At 36.9% G+C, this 16,774-nt stretch overlaps 1 protein-coding gene across 1 annotated transcript in view; it reads left to right on the top strand.

The window, feature by feature from the left end:
* megf6b (multiple EGF-like-domains 6b) overlaps positions 1–16,774 on the top strand; it is a 49,964-nt gene that overhangs the window by 5,321 nt on the left and 27,869 nt on the right. The window contains exon 4 of the mRNA XM_056734808.1: positions 1,394–1,498. Coding sequence (XP_056590786.1) covers positions 1,394–1,498 — 105 coding nt within the window. The remainder of the gene's footprint in view (positions 1–1,393; positions 1,499–16,774) is intronic.

The raw sequence follows: 16,774 nt of genomic DNA, 5'->3' as shown, positions 1-16,774 counted from the left end.
CTTGAATTCGCTCAATTGTCGATTACATTTACATGTGACTTTTGTATTTTCAGACAGATACAATGTGACCAACAAAAAATTATCATCAAATGAATGTTGGAAAATACAGTATATAAATATACATAAGTAATACAGATTTTTTTATGAAACATTCCTTAAATTCCTTCAACAAAGCTTGTTCCTATTCCTGTAATTATTTGGGGAAAACCTGTGCACAGGTCGAGCTGCTGGGATTTCCCTCTTTTGATCATATATTAGGTTATTTGATATTATGAATGTACGTGCCAAAAGATTTTTCATGTTCAGCTATATCAATAGCCCTGGTACATTCTTTCACATGTAATTTTAAATATTGGTTATAATAACTTTATATTGGTCTCTCTCTTTAATACCTGAACATTTCTAGTTGCAATATTATAAAAAGTAGTTTGATGAGCTATTTAGACATACTGTAAAATACACATGCTTACAATAGCTAATGTTTGCGAGCGTAAATGCAACCAGCAAACTCCCCAAAATGTTTTTTTTTCATCATTTACCTACCCTGTATGACTTTCTTCTGCGAAACACAAAAGAAGATCATTTGAAGAATGTTCATGACTAAACGACACCGAACCCCATTGACTTCCATTTGTTTAAACACAAAACTTTAATCATGATATACTTTTGCGAGAGTCATATACAGTTGAAAGAAAAAGTATGTGAAACCTTTGGGCTTACTTGGATTTCTTCATAAATTGGTCATAAAATGTGTTGTGATCTTCATTTAAGTCACAACAATGGAGAAACACAGTCTGCTTAAACTAATACCGCACAAACATTATACGTTTTCATGTTTTTATTGAACACAACATGTAAACATTCATAGTGCAGGGTGGAAAAAGTATGTGAACCTATGGGTTTAATAACTGGTTGACCCTCCTTTGGCAGCAATAACCTCAACCAAACGTTTCCTATAGTTGCAGATCAGACCTGCACAACGGTCAGGAGAAATTTTTGACCGTTCCTCTTTACAAAAGTGTTTCAGTTCTGCAATATTCTTGGGATGTCTGGTGTGAATCGCTCTCTTGAGGTCATGCCACAAAAAATTAGGTAGATCTTTTTTATTTTGGGTTGACCTATCCCTTTAATGTATACAATACTGTAATGCTCTAATGGATCATTTAGAAACTTCAGTTTTAAAACGTTAGCTCAATGTTATCCAAGATTTTCACCCAGAGGGCACACGTCATGTTCTGGTTGTTGAAGGCTGATGTTACATCACCAGTTCTTCAGGTGTGTGTGTGTGTGTTGGGTGTTAACAGTCTAATAATAAAGCAGATGTTTGTGTCAGCCGCCGGGTGTTGAGATCAGCATCATCTTCATGTCTGTCCGTCTGTCTGTCTCTCTGCAGCTGTCTGCAGTTATGGTGTGTGTTTTAATGGAGGTCACTGTAAGGAAGGTTCCTCTCAACTCTGTGACTGTCCGGCCGGCTTCAGCGGTCCAAGCTGTCAGTACGGTAAGTCCAAACCAGCTGTTTGTTTCCACGCTCGATTTCTCAGTCCATTTGGTGGGATCTGTAAAAAAATCCAAGCATGTAAAATGTTCAGATGTTTCACATTCCCGTTAGACTTTCACATAGACTTTTACGAGATATTTTGACTTGGGCTAGTAGGCAGGCATCCAGAACATCTTATCAGCCGCATAGCAACACCCTGGCAACCACTCACATCATCTAATCTTTTCAAGGTTTTAAGGTTTTATTTGTCACATACACAGTTATACAGAATAAAATCAGCAGTGAAATGTGAAACATTGTAAAGGTCAATGTTTAAAGCGTTATACAATGATTTACTTTTAATGCCTGTGAATAAAGATTTCCCTGTATGATCACTGGCGAATTAAAACAAGTCAAGTATTTTATCTGTCGAGAGGAGTCGTGGCCAGTGAGAGAGGATGCTTATAAAAAAGAATGTTGCTTTTTGTGCGAAAATCTCCACACGACAGGAAATTCTTCACAAATCTCACCGGCCGTCTCCAGTCACTGTAGTCTCTTGTTAGTCTCCGACTCAAAGTGATAACAGCGGATCCGATGACTCAGTACACAAACATCTGAAGTGACCCGATGCCTTTTGTTTGTTGTTTATTGTGTATCGCTTTGTGTTTGTTTCAGTCGGCTGTATCTTCAAGGCAGACTTAGTGTAGATTGAGTCCAGCTGGTAACTACGGGTCATTAATTCTGGTCACATCTATGTGTTTGGTTTAAAGCGATGCTTTGATTCGGTCAGCATGAAAACAGCATGAAAACAGACACACTGTATTACAAGAACAAATATGAGAGTTTAGCGTATACATCATCTTGAATGATTTGAAGGAGTTTGACGTGCTGTTTAGACATGTGCCGGGTCGGTGTGTACTTGCTTGTGGATGTTTGTTGTGTTGGTCGTCTTAATGTTGGTGGGTTGGATGTAGCTTAAGGAAATCTTATACATTTTTTAAACGACAAAAAATTCTGGAGGGGAATGTGTTTGTATATAAAATTCAGCGGCGCGTAATACATCGCATCATAAATAAAATGAGTCCATGCATGAATCATAATATTCGTCACGGTTTTCTGTGAACAGTCCTTGCATGCAGAAAATGAAATAACAGATAAATATTGAAAAGTGACATATGCTTAACAGTATCTGACAGGAAGACATTCCCGTCACGTTCCTTTCATATTCTCTGTTAGACGGAACGTAAAATGAGTTTTTAGCCGGTTTCCCGGGAGGCCCGATAGCCCCCGTCCTGAACATCCATATGTGCTCTTGAAGTCAGACAGGAAATGTTCAAGTCACATGGTCTTCCTCTCATGTTGTGACCTGCTCTTTTTGTGATGCATTGTGGGTAATCACCATCCTGAATGGCTGGGACGTTTACCAAACAATATTCTCACTGAACCCATTGTAAGTCAATCGTTTGTGAATCCTGAGATGCCTGTGTTGGGCTCTGCTAAGAGATTTCGATGTGATGTTTTTATTGCATGCACGCTATCAGTATTTACAGCGAGTAATGAAGATGTTGCATTATATCGCAAACAAGTCAAGGCAAGGATGAAATTGTTATTAAGGCGTGTTGTTGGGCACACGGTTATCCAGCTGTGGCACTGTGGTATTAATAGCTTTAAATGTAAATTCAACCATTTACTTTTTTTGTGCAGACAACATTACCTGACAATTATTTACTACAAAACAGAAAAGTTCCCTTGCATTTTTGACACCTAAAAACGGTCTTTGTCTGTTGACAAAACAAAATTATTCTGAGATGAAACATCCACCGCCGCCAGATCCACATTTGAGTTTATTCTGCACAAATCCTCAAACTGTGTTTTTATCGTTGTAGTCAATGACCCGTGATGCGTCTGATGCAGGTGCTGATGTTTGACACGAATTTAGGCGGTGAGAACAAAGTGACACGCCTTAGGAGATCTTTACCTGTGTTTGAGTTTCATCATAAATCATATGAACATTTCCTCGCGGTGACAGTCACTCTGTCTCTCACTGAGCGTTTGGAAGCTCGAGAGAAAACATCTTTTCACAGTCTGTCAAACTCTCAAAGGCCTATTAATCTGAGTTGAACATCTGTGATGTGACCAAACATTGTGTGTTGTGTGAGTCTGAGAAGCTTTTAGGAGCTACTGAATTTGGCACATGGAATTTAGCAGCGTGAGTCAAAACATGACAAAGGATTTTGCGGTAGGAACTTAATTAAAATAGAAACGTATAATCAGATGATTGTGTAATAATGTTTGGATATGCAGATTGGAAGTCATAAATATTTCATCTTTCACGCCCACAGATGCACAGCATATTTATCATGTTCACTTTTAAAAAATGAAGGTGCTTAAAAGGTTCTTCACAGCGATGCCATAGAAGAACAATTTTTGGTTCCACAAAGAACCATTCTGTCAAAGCAAAGGTTATTTAAAGAACCATCTCTTTTTTACGTGTTTTATAATCCTAAGAACCTTTATTCGCCACAAAGAACCTTTGAAGCAGAAAAGTTCTTCAGATGTTAAAGGTTCTTTATGGAACCGAAGGGTTCTTCTATGGCATCGAAGAACCTTTTGAATCACCTTTTTTTAAGAGTGTTCTCTCTGTCAAATGGCCATTTCATGTCTCAAAATGAAAGGTCTCTTTCATTCTGGACTAATTGTGTGTCTTTTTGTTGGATAAAAAGTATTTTTCTTCGATGAGGTCATGTCTTGGCATAGTCAGGAGAGGTCGGAAGAGGCCGAGCGGCACAGTCAGACCTCTCGTGGTATAAATCTGTTGTGACTGAACACAATTATCAAACCTGGCGGCCTAAATTCTTTATGCAGGGCCAGGCATGGACTGAATGATAATATTTATCCGTCTGTTAAAATGTAATGTATTGAAATCGTGTCACAGAGTTTACAGATCCGTCACATTCAGCATATCTGGTTAACGTTGTGAGATTAAGAGTTGGAAAAGAGATCTGCTCTGTGTTACCACAAACAAAATGCCCTTTGCGTGAAGATTGTTTTTGCTTGAGTAAAAAGAAAAAGGAAAACATCGGTAGCATTTTCACAACTTATGCCAAATATTATGTTATCAATTTTTAAGCTTTTTTTTTCAAATGTCATTCAGAGATTTAGTCTTGTTGATTGCTAAATTGATATCTGAATTGATCCTGAAATTGAAACTGAAAAGTAATCCCAATGATATTGTTTCGCTGATATTGTTTCGCTTTTATATCAGCGGCAACAACATAAACAAACGTTATGTGGCCCAAACTTAACTTACGTTAGACATCCGCAAAGAATTAATAACTTGAGGACTATTAATTGACCGTTTCATCGGACACGCGCACACACGACCCCCAGTTAACTTCCGGTTTGTGTTTGGCTAATGTCTAATAATATAACTATTTATATTTTATTTATATTAATTTGTATTATTATTTTACTGTTTAATAATTGCATAAAATAAACCATTTGTTGAATTTTGTTTTATGTTCATTTTAATAAATAAACAATTTGTTGTCCTGTAGTTCGGTCGCATTTAAAGAAACGGTATGGTACATTGAGCTTGTTATCGGAGTCTAAATTCAACATAGAGAGAGACAAGTTTAGCCAAGAAACGGTTCTTCTCGGTTTCTTTTGATTGTTATCAGAAATAATCTATAGGCACTCTATTGTTTTTGAATGTGTACCGGAAGTTAAATTGGAGACAAAAAAGATTGGATGGCCCTGCGATGGGTTGGCACTCCATCCAGGGTGTATCCTGCCTTGATGCCAGATGACTCCTGAGATAGGCGCAGGCTCCCCGTGACCCGAGGTAGTTCGGATAAGCGGTAGAAAATGGATGGATGGATGGAAAGATTGGATGCGCAGTAACGTTTGTTTTTGTTGTCGAGCTGAAACCGTCCATATAGAATAAAATAAATTTATATAAATGAAATCTAAAATAAACTGATATATTATAAACAAACATAGACCGGAAGTTAACTTCGGCCATGCTCGTGCTTCCAAAGAAACCGTCTATACTGTTGTGGTTTGGACTTTCAAATAAAGAAAGATTTTCAAAGCGTCATCTTTATAGTTATTTTTATAGTTATTATTCTTACTCTCAACCGGCCTTTACACTTAACATGTTTGAATGCCATTGCATTTGATACACAGTTGTCTATCTAGCATTCATGCATTTTAAGTGTCTAAATACTATGTTAGTTTAAAAGGTTTCTCAACTGAAGCTCATTCATCTTTATCAGTCTCTTTCCTCTTTCCATCATGGATTTCACTCGAGATGTAAGTTCAGTTTAAGAGGAGGTCCGTGGGCCTCGATCAAAGTCCCTTCAGGTGATGATGTTTGATGATCTTCTCAGAGGTGTCCAGCATAATTCTGTGGTGTTGAAGGTTAGAAGATGTGAATGGTCCAGAGCTGATGCCGGTGTGTCAGCTTTACAGCAGGTCAAGCGAGTCATGAGATGGACATCTGACCACTGACACCCTGAGCTATAAATGAAGGTCTCAACCTCTGTAGGCCAACAGCTGATGGAGCAACTTAACTCGATCAGTTTTAGACATTGTTAGTGAATAAAAGTAGTTTTGCAGAAGGGAACAGAATGAATTGAATCAACAGTCTTTAGGAACCCACTATCCAGATTTAGGTCTGCCTTCGGGAAGCTTTCTGATTAAAGTTTGCTGAAGTTGGCAGACAGAATCCAAACTTCAGCCGTCATATATAGAGACAAGTTGCTTTCCTTGAGGACACTGGAATGAGCAGATTAGACAAGACAACTCTGGAGACCCGATGGAAGTGTTTTTATCAGGGGTTTAGCACACACTACAGACAAGAAAATATGCTGGAATGAAAACATTACGAAGGAATCTTTTTGGAATGTGATGGTGAAGACGGCTTATAGAGGAAATTCAGAAGAGAGTTGCTTGTCTCATCTGAACGCCTGCAGAGTCTGTTTGTCATCTTTACAGCTGCTCTCAGGTCTGTATGTGTGGTCATCTGTTGAACATGTTTCTAATTTGTCTCCAATAAAATGGCCACAGGTTAGAACATAGAGTTGAGGTAATCCACATGCAAGGTCATTCACCTTTTAGACAAAAATAGAGATGATGATGTAGTGATAGTAAATAGGGGTTTGATTTACACATGATAGACAAAAGCTACCTGATCATAAAGATGTCATTATGTGTTGCAGAAATAATGTGGGTTTGCTGAATTTAAACAATATTGTTGTTTTTTTATCTTACCTGTATAAACACTTTAGTGGTTCTCAAACTTGGGGCACCAAGACGGATCCAAGGGGGTCACAGATTTTGGGGCATTTTATGAAATGTAGAAATGTTTCATACTGTAACAAGATTCCAAGGAATGGGAAGGAGGCGGGAACTGGCGAACATTGAACAAACTTTTAATAAAATATACAAACAACCAAACGAAAGTAAAGGGCCGACAGCCCTCTCACGGTCAACTGCCGGCCAACCAAAACATTATTAAATGTAACGTAAAATCCAGGCCTGGTCCTCTCTCGTTGTTCACTCCTGTCGCTCGTCCTTTTATGCTCCCGATCTCCTCCATGTGATCTCCTCGCGTCGTTCCCTCGCGACTCTCGTCCTGCCTTGCTAGTTACACATACATTTTATGCAATCAAACATCAGAAAAGTTAGCCCACCAACCAAAAGAATAGATGTTTCAGCATTGTATGACTGGATATGGTTTTGGTTTAAATTTAAATTTTAAATTTAAGATTATACGATTATACGATGCACAGGGGCCATAAAACGAAAAAGTTTGAGAAGCGCTGCTTTAGAAACCTCGGATATATACAGTTGTGCATTAACTTATTGATAACTAGCGAATCTTCTTATCAAATGTGGCTCTCCAATGGTTTTGCTCAGGTTTTACAACACGGTACCAAAGTTGTTTACTACACAACAGACATGCTAAAAATGACTATTACACGCAACAGATTAACTTTTGACCAAATCTCTGAAGCAGGATTGGACATCAACAACATGTTTTGTTCTTGTTGGTAAGCCTGTTTATTTTTGCATCCTAAAAATGATTTATATGAGCAGGCAGTTATAAAAATATTTACATTTGTTCAGAGGATGTCCTTTTAAATCTCAGGACATTTGATGTTCTTAGAACTGAATTCTCAGTTGTGTTTCATTTTTGTGTTTTTCGAATTTGGCTCTCGTTTGTGCGGAGTCTCTAAATTGTTATAAAAGGCCTCTCAAAATTCTTACCGGATGCAAAAAATGCAGAAAATCGAACCCGGCCTGATTTTTTTAATGACGGACCAAAATATCGGAGGCAGTGTGTAAATGTGATTGACACAACCTGAGGTTGTATTTATGTTTTCGTTTTGGAGAAAAGGATAAATAAAAAGAGAAACAAATGAGAGTGTAATTGTTGAAACACGTGAAGAGTATGGAGGTGTAAAGTCAATGTAGATTGTAAAGGTAAAATTTGAGAAATGTTTGAGGTCATATTGAGATCTCAATAATATTGACTTTTGATTGCAGACTCAGTTTGACACATTGTTGACATCTCATCTGAAACTCTTATGACGGACACATTTGTCAGATTTTTGACTCTTATTCTTAGGAGAAACATCTGAGACGCAGATGAGACATAAGCAAACGTTTCCATTTGCTCTGTATTTATTCTCATTTCTCATTGTGGAGAAATAGATAAATGGAAAATGAATGAATGAAATGCGCAGATACTGCAAAAAATATCCTATAGTTAGTCATCAATGGGCACAGAACTTATATAGTTCATGCATGTGTGAAAGGGTTTGACCACTTTGACCTCACCACCAGTAGCAACATGCTGTTCATCTTTACGCTTCATTAGCATTGCTTTGTGCGCTTCATTTATCAGTCTTTCTCAAAACTATTAAAATGGACGTATATTAGATCTATATCCACAGAAAACCACTGAGCTGATTTGACTGGGTTAAAGCTTAATACGAGGTTTTTCAAAGGGTCATTGGCTTTAGGACACAGAGGTCACTAGCGTGTCCGTCTCCAGCTAAATATATCTGTCCTTTGGCACCTCAGTGCTTTATGGAATGTAAAACATGAAAACCTAACTCATACGTTTGTAGCCAGAGGCTTTCTGTTGGCAAAATAACGTGGCGCCATTCAGACTACACAAAGGAAACAATTGAACGGTTTACAAATACGCCTGGGTTCAGTATTTCTGTTTATGTTATAGCTTTCATATTTGTTGACGTTGCCTCACATACAGTGAAATGAATTTATGGTTCAGATGCAAAGAGTTAAACATTTGAGAATTCAGAACGGGTTTGATTATCAAGTTTGATTTTGGAGACCCTGAGGTGTTTCTAGTTTCTGCGGTTCATCCGTGGTCATGTGCCTGTGTTTTATGACACGCTTGTTGCTGTAAAAAAACAAAGAAATAACACAGACCAGATGAAATATGACATGCTTAAAATGGCACATAAGTTTCTTTATGACGGTTTTGTCCAAAACCAGCGCTGAGCACTAAAGATTTCGTAATGGAGAGCTTGTGAGTTGCTGGTGATGTTGAATGTTTAATGATGGCACATCAAAGGGTTAATTGTGGACAAGTGCAAATCCCACAAGAAAGAAAAATCAAAGAAGAGATCTCTTTAATGTCTCAAGTATTTCACCTAGACATCAATGAAATGGAGATCAAATGGAAACTTTTGCTTAAGTCTCATCTGCATCTCGGATGTTTCTCCTGAGAAAAACAGTCAGATATGTGTCCGTCATAAGAGAGATGTCAACAATGTATCAAACTGGGCAAAGATTTGATAAGTCTGCAATCAAAAGGCAGTATTATTAAAGATCTCAATATGAAATTTAACATTTCTCATTAAATTGACCCAGATCCATATTATTTTACCTCAACAATCTTCATTCATTTTACACCTCCATACTCTTCATGTTTTGCATAATTACACTCTTGTATGATTCTCACGTCACATTTACATTTAGTCACTTTTATCCAAAGCGACTTACAAAGAGTTAAAGGAGCAATAAGCGATATGTCATACAGGTGCAATAATACAATAGGTGCTAATAAAAAGTTACTAGTTCCAACAAAAGCTAGACCACCACCTGTTGAGAGAAAGGTTTTCATTTTATGTTATTTTTAGGTATTTTACTTAAAGGGCTAGTTTACTCAAAAATTAATCATTTACTCATCCTTAGGTTGTTTCAAACCCATATACGTGTCTTTGTTCTGTTAAACACTTAGAAAGATATTTGTAAGAATGTAAGCCATTTTCAGCTCCACTACAATAGTAGAAAAAAAACATTTTATATATTTTTTCTGTTGAACACAAAGTGAGATATTTTGAAGAATTTAGGAAAACAAACCGTTCTGGGGCACCTTTGACTTCCATTTATTTTTTCCAACTATGGCAGTCAATGATGTTACAGAATTGAAAATCGCTAACATTCTTCCAAATATCTCTCTCTGTCTTCATCAGAACAAAGTCATTTAAAAAGGTATGAAATGAGGTTAATGATGACAAAACTGTTGGTTAATACTTTACAGAAACACATTTGAGAACTCTCCTGAGCTATGAGAGAGGAAATAGACCAAAACTTTGAAGAAGATAGATCGATACTTTATTGTGCATGAACACAGTGTCAGAAAACCATCTGTGAAGGTGACGTGAGAGCCGTCCGAGATAATTTTGTGTGAATCTGCTGCACTTTCAGATATTGATGTCGTCATCATGACAGTTCATCAGAAACGTTCATCTGGCTCTGACACTTAACACTGTTTTATCCCTTTTTACAGTACATTTTTCCAGTCCAATTTTTTTCGTTACACACATCTGTATCAATCGTCTTTTCCTAAATGAGTTTTCTTCATGTAATCCATCTTTGAACAGGCACATTGGCGTTGTCTTTGCATTGCGTGTTGGAAGGAATTAATCGATTATTAAAAGTCAAGTTATTGTGACACGTCCCATGACCCAGAACATTCTCTCAGTGTGGGACTGTCCCAGAAGGACAAAAGCGAGTGGACGTGAATAGAGTCCACCGAGACGACATGCACCAGGGGTTTCTCCGCTCGGCTTTTCTCACAGTCTGTCGTGTTAGTCTCTGTCTGAATCGCTCTCTTTTCATCTCAGATTTAAAACGATTGTTCACTTAGAGACAGACATGCTCTATAAAGCACAAAAACTCACTTTTTGTTTTTGTATTTCAGTGGCACAAACATTTGAAATTTAGGTCCATGATAAATACGGGCATTAAATAAAGTTATTATGTAGTCCTTGATCAGAACATGCGGAATATTTGTTTTTCTAAAAGTAACAATGACTAAGGACGTCCAATGTTTTTAAGTACCCCCAAAAAATGACGATTTCAATTCCAGATCTTCTGACGCCATTCGATAGCTTTATGAGAATCCGGATGAGTCAGATGAGTAATTTCATCTTTGTATGAAGTATCTCTTAAAATTGTTATAGCTTTATTTTACTGTCCATCTGTTTTCGGGTTCATGAATTTTTTTTTAAATTATTTTATCACGTCTTTGACTTCACTGGTCTCTATCGGTTCAGTTTGGCGATAAAAAACAAAACAACAACTCTGTGATACTTCTGCTTGTAGATAAACCGGATTCTTTTCTTGTGTCTTGCTATTTTCTATTAAATACAGTTGATGTGTGTACAGGATGATGCTGCAGTGTGATGATGTTGTTAAATGGCATTTGAGTGCTCCTCAGGGCTGGACTTTGACACTTTAATCTCTCTTAATTGAGCTGAAGTGCCTGCTGGGTTTGACCTGATGAAAGGTCTGTCGTGGTCATTCTGGGGTCTCAAGCGATGTGCATGTAGAAATCCAGCTGTGTAATGTAATCCAGCTGTCTTTGCTGTCATGACAGAGAGTGTCATCCTCTGAGCCTGTGGAGGCTGCGACTGGTGTATTTAGGGAGATCATGTTCGAACAGTTTTTAATCACCCTCATGTCATTCCAAACCTGTGTGAGTTTCTTTCTTCTGCAGAACACAAACGAAGATATAAAAAAAAACATTGATAACCAAACATCACTAAACCCCATTGATTTCCATTGTATGAACACAAACCACTGAGACATTTCTCAAAATATCTTCTTCCACCGATGAAAGAGTCACATACATGTGTACAACCACATGAGAGAAAATGATGACAGAATTTTTATTTTAAGGTAACTAACCCTTTGATATCATTTATATTTTTTTTCTGAAACGTTTTTTAAGTATTTTTTTATTTGCTATGTCTTTCTGTTCCACACGATGAGTCAGGCAGTAATTTGGACATTCCGTATGGAGCCCTCACATCCCTGCAGGCTCCAACACAACATTCTTACGTCTCAGGTCGAACCGGCCGTCAGGCCCGAACAGGCAGAATAGAGACTTACACCTGGGGTTAAAGTTCAGTGCCTGAGGGTTTGTCTGTTGTTAACACCACACGCTTTGTAAACCACACGGGAGAATGAGAGCAAATGAAAACAAATCTTTTGTCCGCACAGCAACTTGTTTCTTAGATGCTTTGGAAAGCATCAAACATGAGACCAACAGAGGATTCGAAAGTGAGCGAATGTGTGGCGTCTGGGTTTAGACGCGTAAATCTGCTCGACTTTTGTGGACTCAGTAATTCACTAATTTGGTTCCTGAACGATTAACTTCTGAGTCTCACACAACAGGGGGTTGGTTCAGGCTGTCAAGACTGACTGAGCAAGCAAACTCGTACAGTACATGCACACATATGCACAAACCCGTGTTTATTGTACGAAGTATCTCTTTAAATTGTTATAGCTTTATTTTACTGTCCATCTGTTTTCGGGTTCATGAATTTTTTTTTTTATTATGAGTCGACACACGACACACGACCGGAGGTCATATAATTCAGTTTGAAAAATGTCAAAACATCATTGACAGAACTGATAAAGATTGTGTGTGTCACAGTCTAACCCAGACAACACATTAAAAACATCCTTAAGATATATTAACTTAAAGTCTTGTTTTCAGAGGAACCTCAATTAGGTAAGAAAAATAATCGAATTAAATAAAAAAGGAACAACATCAATTCATTGTACAAGAATCTGTGCAGACTTTGTGAACTTAAAAATTAGAAAACAGAATTATTTTTATGATCTCAATGGCAAAGATTTCCCTGAATTTTAACGTTAAAAACTGGATTTTATCTTGGATATCCTGTAATTCATCATTTAAATGAGATAAAATCTATTGTTTTATAGGGCTTTAAAAATATAAACATACTTGTATTTTATTGGAACTGTATTCGAAGACAAGAGTAAAAATGATTACTAAAGCATGCAAAGGACAATTAGTTTACATGTTACACTTTTATTGCTCTTGTGTCTCATTTTACATATACGTTTCCTAGTATAAGAAATAAAATGACATGCAAATGTTGAGGAGGTGTAAAATTAATGTGCATAACGTTATTAAGATGTTAGGTTCTCACGTTGAAATCTTTTTGAGGACCTTTGCAACCACATACAGTCCCACATAGCAACTCCCAGACAACCACCATTCAACTAAAATATTATTATAAAGACTATGTGTACGCTTTTCAAGATAACACAGATATCACAGTCCATGTTTTGGGGGTTTGCTCTCATGAACAACAAAGCTGGTGGTTCTTGTCCTGTCAACACTTGCCAGACGAAGATTGGCACAAACAAAACACAGCTGTTCACAAAGAGTGATATGTGAGGAATCTGGATGCTTTTGTCTGTCTGGTGTATTTTGTGTGGATTCTTTTGAAAGTGTTTAATGTTTAAATAGGTTTAAATAGTTAGGATTTGTAAAAAAATCGTTTTCATCCATAGAGTGTTTATAGCCAGAAATCACGTGTTTTTGTTTTCTCAAGTCTACTGACAATACATATTTAATATCGTTATTGTATATCGTACTGACATCGGTAAAGCCATGTTAGTGTAGTGAACCTCAATGGGAATTGCTCAGAGATTAATCTTTCAAAATTCAAAGTTTGTTTAAAACAAGCAAAAAAGATCTGCCAACAGGGAAAGAAAAGCAAACTTGAATAAGGTAAATTAAGGTAAATTCAGTTTTATTTTTCTTATCCCATTGGCAGATTTTTTGCATGTTTTAAACATAAACTTTTCTTTCATGAAACAAGACTTAATTTTCCTTGTCAGGTAAATGTATCTTGATTTAAGATGTTTTGATTTTTGTACTAGAAAACAAGACCTTAATGCGTATTAACGTTTCTTTTCGGTGTATGTTGCATTTGAGTTTTGACTTTATCTCAGATGTTTCTTTTAAAACTCGCCTGGAGATATAAAATAAGGGACAAATGTTGACATTAAAATAGTTTAATAATTAATATATTTTTGGAAACATTTCATGATTTAGGTTTTCTCTGTTATGTTTAAAGATGAGGTGTTATTTTATTATTTGCATTTAGCATTGTGTCTGCATTGCTTTTCTCCCCTGTAACTCACTTCAGCGCTGGAGACCTCATTTATTTTTTATTATTACACGGCTCATTTGAATGCTTGATTCTGATTGGCCAGTCGCGACATTCCAAGGGTTGTTATTTTCAAATAACAACCGCTCAATAACACCCTGTAACCCGGATGCTGCAAATCATTTTGAGAGGGGCAGTTTAATATTTAAAAAATATATATATAATTATGTAACATATATGATAATATATTTACAAATTATTAAACCAATTTCCCTGTTTGTGATGGCTTTTCATCACAGAAGCTCTGCATTCGGTAAAAATTAGCTAATACAATATTTTAAAATCACATTTTTTTTCTCATGTGGGAAGTAGGCGTGTAATAAACGGGATAATCTACAAGCAGCCGGCTGTTATCACGATAAATAAGAACCGACGTACGGTGTGATCAGGACCTGACTCGAAGCGGCTGCCTATACATTATCCCTTACTTTAATCCCATTACTGTTTTAGAAACTCCTATGCTTATAGGAAACCGTGATTTTCCCTTCTCATGGTTACATTTTCTATTAAAACGCCAAAGACTTTCTAAACTTCTTAAACAGTGCTAAATAAATCATCATAAAGCAGATGATTGTGGGTTGTGAATAAACGGCATCTTGTCTGATGTCAGTCACGGTCTGATGTGGTCACATAATCTGTGGCGTTAAATCAGACCTCATGCACGCACCGCATTGAAATGATACGGCAGCTGTAAGGTCATTTACGTGCCGACACGCCTATATTTTTAAACCTCCAAAAGCATTATAGAGCAAATGCAGATGTTTGAGGATAAACTGAAATGATTAGCAATAAAAATGTTCTGGATATAGATTCACAGCAGAAGTTGAGTTTTATGAGGCTGGAGCTGGAGGCGGCATGTGCCAGTCTGCTGTTGGTTATATACTTTAATATGTCATGCGAAAATGTTAATATAATGCGATGCATGCATGCAAGCTTTTAACTTGAATTTTTGTGACTGAATTGTTAGAGTAACTTGTATGCACGACGGTCGTCCATGAAATCTTTAATGCCGGTTCAGACCACAGCTACGTGTTGCAGGTCACGTGACAAAGTGAAGACATGCTTTTAAAATATGCAATGTGCCTTTATTAATAATTTGTGAGTCTATGTGAACCCGGTTCTGTTTCTTTAAAAATAACAATGTGAAGATTTAAGGTTAGATAAGAGACGTCACAAGTTTGTATTAAAGAAAACAAATGTGTTCAGCCAACATATTGGAGTGTTATCGACAGAGGTGGCTGTGATTTTTCATAAGTTCACTCTGTGATTTTACCCAGAGACCCTCATTTTAGAAGTGCACTATGTAGACAGTAGGGGGCAGTGTGTGCTGTCTAGTGTGTGGTAGTGGAACGAAAGAAATGAAGCAGATTTTATTTAGTGATGTTTGCCATTCTCAATGGTATTGCTCATAGTTGGTGTGTTCCAATCCCTATACTTTTGATGCATAAATAGTTATTCACTGACTATGTTTTGGATTTGAATCACACCTAAAATTATCCAACTTGATGAAGTTAATTTTTCACTGAACCGAAGCTTTCCGACGTTTTCTGCTTGACCACCACAGTTTAGTGTTTCACGGCACCATTCTTTATCTGCGCCGTGGTGTCCCGGGGTGACAGAAGGTGTAAGGGGTCTTTCTGTGCCTGTCTGGGTCTCTTGTTTCTGTCAGTCTGCTCAGACATGATCTCTCTGTAAATATTTGCACGGCAGTCTAGCACAGAAACAACAAAGACTACAAAATAAGTGTGCAAAGAAAGACACAATAAAGATCACGGTTAAAACAAGAATGTTGCTGCTTTGACACATATTTTCAAAAATACTGTATTAGGATAGTCAAAGTGTGTTTGAGTCAGAATCTCAAATATGAGTTTTATAAATAATAAATAAATCATGGTTATTAATTTAACTTGAATACATTTTTATTTATGTAAAATAAATGACCAAATAAGGACACATTGCATTTAAAGGGACAGTTCACTTAAACTTAAGAATTTCTAAAATAAGAAAATTATTTACTCACCCTCATTTCATTTTAAATATGTATGACTTTTCTTTTTCTGCAGAACGCAAAAGAAGATATTTTCATAGCCCAAACAACACTGAACCCCATTGACTTCCATTGTATGAACCATTTCTCAAAATATCTTCTTTGGTATATTTACACAAAAAATTGTCATATAAAGATCTTTAACCACATGAAGGAGAATAATAAATGATGACAGGATTAACATTTTTGGATCAACTATTTCTTTAAGTACGCTTTAATATAAAGAGTAATGTACAGCGAGTCATTAATTCAAAGTAAAACCCTTCAGGGTCATGTAACCTCCACGTTGCGTATTCACATTTTTTTGCTGTCTTTTAACAATGAAAAACTCTGCATGTGTATAATTTTGTGACAGATGTTTCATGCGTCTTACCTTCCTGATGAATGTATTTACGCCCTGGAACGCTTGAGTTCAGACCCCACCGATGTTATCTGGACCTGATGGTTTGGTTTGGCACCGTCTGACCCGTTAGATTCCAGCTGCTGTGCCAAGCTACAGTATAGACAGACAGATCCTCACAGAGTTTTTCACATTCTGTAAAAGATCAATGAGCTGCAAAACTTTTTTTGTAGATACATATAGTAAGTCACAATTATTGGCATTGGGGCGAGCATAGGATCAATTAGATGATCATAAGATTAGGAGACCTCAGAAAGTCTTGCGTTCGGTGGCATTGATCTAACAGGGGATGTGTTTCGTTTGCAGTAGCCCAT

This window comes from Triplophysa dalaica, chromosome 21, assembly GCF_015846415.1.
Source record: "Triplophysa dalaica isolate WHDGS20190420 chromosome 21, ASM1584641v1, whole genome shotgun sequence".
NCBI lineage: Eukaryota > Metazoa > Chordata > Actinopteri > Cypriniformes > Nemacheilidae > Triplophysa > Triplophysa dalaica.
This window is presented reverse-complemented; position numbering and strand designations above follow the sequence as displayed.